We start from the raw sequence: 2,500 nt of genomic DNA on the forward strand, positions 1-2,500 counted from the left end.
CATGGTTCAATAGATCTTTTGTGACTGTTTCTGAAGAGGATTTCAGCTGTAAAAAAAACAAACAAAAAAAAACAAGAAGACAGCTTGTGCTTCATGTCAGGCCAGGCAGCGGAAATAATCGCGGGTTTGGGAAATAAGCATCAATTTGTGTTAACCATTTCTCTCTTTTTATCGTTTTTTTTTTTTTTGGGGGGGGGGGGGGGGGGGGGGGGGGGGTGGGAGGGGACATAGGGTCATCCGTTTCCTCGTTATATTTTCAGGGTTTTATTGACTGTTTCGGTCGATAGTGTCAGTAGTTAGCATCCCAGCTGTTTCAGGGCACACTGATTAGACAACGACAAAGGTGTCAGTGAAGGGTGCATACCCCATTGCCCGGCCACTCTCACTGTCTGTTCTTCCTGGGGGTGCATTTAGTTCTGCTGACACGAGGAAAGGATCGATCGAGCCGGCCTTTCCTGTCTTAGAATATAACAAATAACACTCCCAGGTATTTTACCAGGAAGTAATAACACCATGGCAAAAATCTCTCTCTATCTCTCCAGGTCTGTGGCCCACTTTTCCGTCCACACCAGTGTCACTGACCTATGCCATGCTTCAGGCACAGGGAAACATAAAACTCCGATCGCTAGCGCCACAAAAGCTCTTGGACGGTTCAAGCTTCATATGTTTGGAGAGAGAGAGGCAGACAGACAGACAGACAGAGACAGAGAGAGAGAGAGAGAGAGAGGGGGGGGATACTTTGTGTTAAAAAATGTCACTTCTGGAACTAAAGCAACGATCACAAGTGCATGTACAATAAAATCTTGATTCTTTGTACAAGAGCCACATAGATTTTCTTACACTTCTTTTTACCAGTTGAAAGCTATATTATTATTTTTATTTCTTTTATCTTTTTATCATTTAGTTAGTTATATTATATTTTTATCATTCAGTTAGTTAGTCATGCATTACTTGTTATTGTTTTTCGCTTCTTCTCAGATTCATCAGAACCAGACAGCAGACAAACGCTTTCAAACGATGCCTACCATGGAGAATCAGTTGTGTGCGAGTCTGTGGGACAGTCTGCATTGGAAGTGAGCAAAGAATAACCCCCAAAGATTTTTTTTTTTTTTTTTTTTTTTTTGCTGCAGAATGTGGTGCCTACTCACATGATGATAATATGTGAGCAAATCATTCATCGTCTGTGGTCTCAGAACACACAAACACACATAATTATTTTCAAGACTTTGAATAACCTGTGGGCCCTGTTGGGGCTTGGAGGACTTCAGAAAATAACACGTACGATAATTTGAAAAAAGAGTAGATTTGTATCAAAGTTGAAACGAGTGTTTACAGTCCCGTATCTACGTGAAAGTGTTCTACGCATCATTCCAAGTTAGGATTTACGTGACCTCTGGCTTCGTTTTGAAAAGCTCTGCGACTTCTGCGTAACGGCAACGGAAAACTTGTTCTTGGATCTGTTTTGTATGTGGGCCGATCCTGTTGGAAATTACACGATCCAATTTCTATCTATATACAGAAAACGGAACTGACACAGAACCACGTGTAACCTTAAACGGTATCTGAACAATCACAACTTGAAAGACACAACCGGAAAATAAAGTCAGAAAACAAAGGCGAGAAAAGCTGCGAGAAGGGACAACGCCGAATGTGTGACCTGTAATGCCTGGTGTTTGGTGAATGCTGATAAATCATCTAATGGATAATTAAACCTCACTGGTGCGTGCAGTGTGAGTGTATAGGTTTTTGTCCACTCAACCGGATCCACAGAAATATAACAATAAACTCACCGCTTCCATGTAACCCCCCACACCCCGCTCCCACCTGTTTGTGCAAGCAAAAATTCTATGTTCAGATTTTGCCTTCTAAACAGAAACATCTAACCGGAACTACTGAGATATATATCAATAACACAAGTCATTCAGTTCCTCCCCACCCCCCCCCTTCCCTTTCCCATTTTCCGAGGAAGCAAGCTCTGTTACGCTTCGCTTCATAGAAACGTCTTCACCTAAGCGGCGAAGAACCAAAAGTATTGCTTTTATTCACAAGTAGACACAGAAAGAGAGAACGTCAGTCTTCACTGTGTGTGTGTAAATATATGTATGGATTTGACCGAACGTTGATTAAGTGACAGCCTCGTTGAGAAACTGAAACAGAAACAAGTGTTGTGTGTCCGGGGGGAGTTCAAACCTTCGTCACTGTACCAACAACATGGGTACAGAACAGCCGCGGCGGAGTACCTCGGGTGGTGGTGATGGAGGAGGATGTTGTGGTTCTTGTTCTTATCATCGTTACTACGGGTGGATGGTGACGTTGTGGGTGTGTTTCGGGGTGGCCTCCGCACAGGACTGCGGGGGAACGGATGTGGGGGTGGTGGTGGTGGTCAGCGTGTTCGGGACCCTTGCCGTGGTGGCTGTGGTGCTGGGCGTGGTGCTGTTTCTGCTGCGGCGACGGAATGGGGGTGAGTGTGTGTGTTTGTTTGTTTGTTGTTGGTGGTGTT

General features: G+C 44.1%; 1 protein-coding gene across 2 annotated transcripts in view; it reads left to right on the forward strand.

Moving 5' to 3' along the window:
* Window positions 1–2,500, forward strand: part of LOC143296014 (uncharacterized) — a 59,114-nt gene that overhangs the window by 2,618 nt on the left and 53,996 nt on the right. For both annotated transcript variants that reach the window (XM_076607753.1, XM_076607754.1), the window contains exon 2: window positions 979–2,461. In XM_076607753.1, coding sequence (XP_076463868.1) covers window positions 2,212–2,461 — 250 coding nt within the window. In that variant the 5' untranslated portion in view covers window positions 979–2,211. The remainder of the gene's footprint in view (window positions 1–978; window positions 2,462–2,500) is intronic.

The sequence above is a fragment of the Babylonia areolata genome, chromosome 21 (genome assembly GCF_041734735.1).
Source record: "Babylonia areolata isolate BAREFJ2019XMU chromosome 21, ASM4173473v1, whole genome shotgun sequence".
NCBI lineage: Eukaryota > Metazoa > Mollusca > Gastropoda > Neogastropoda > Buccinidae > Babylonia > Babylonia areolata.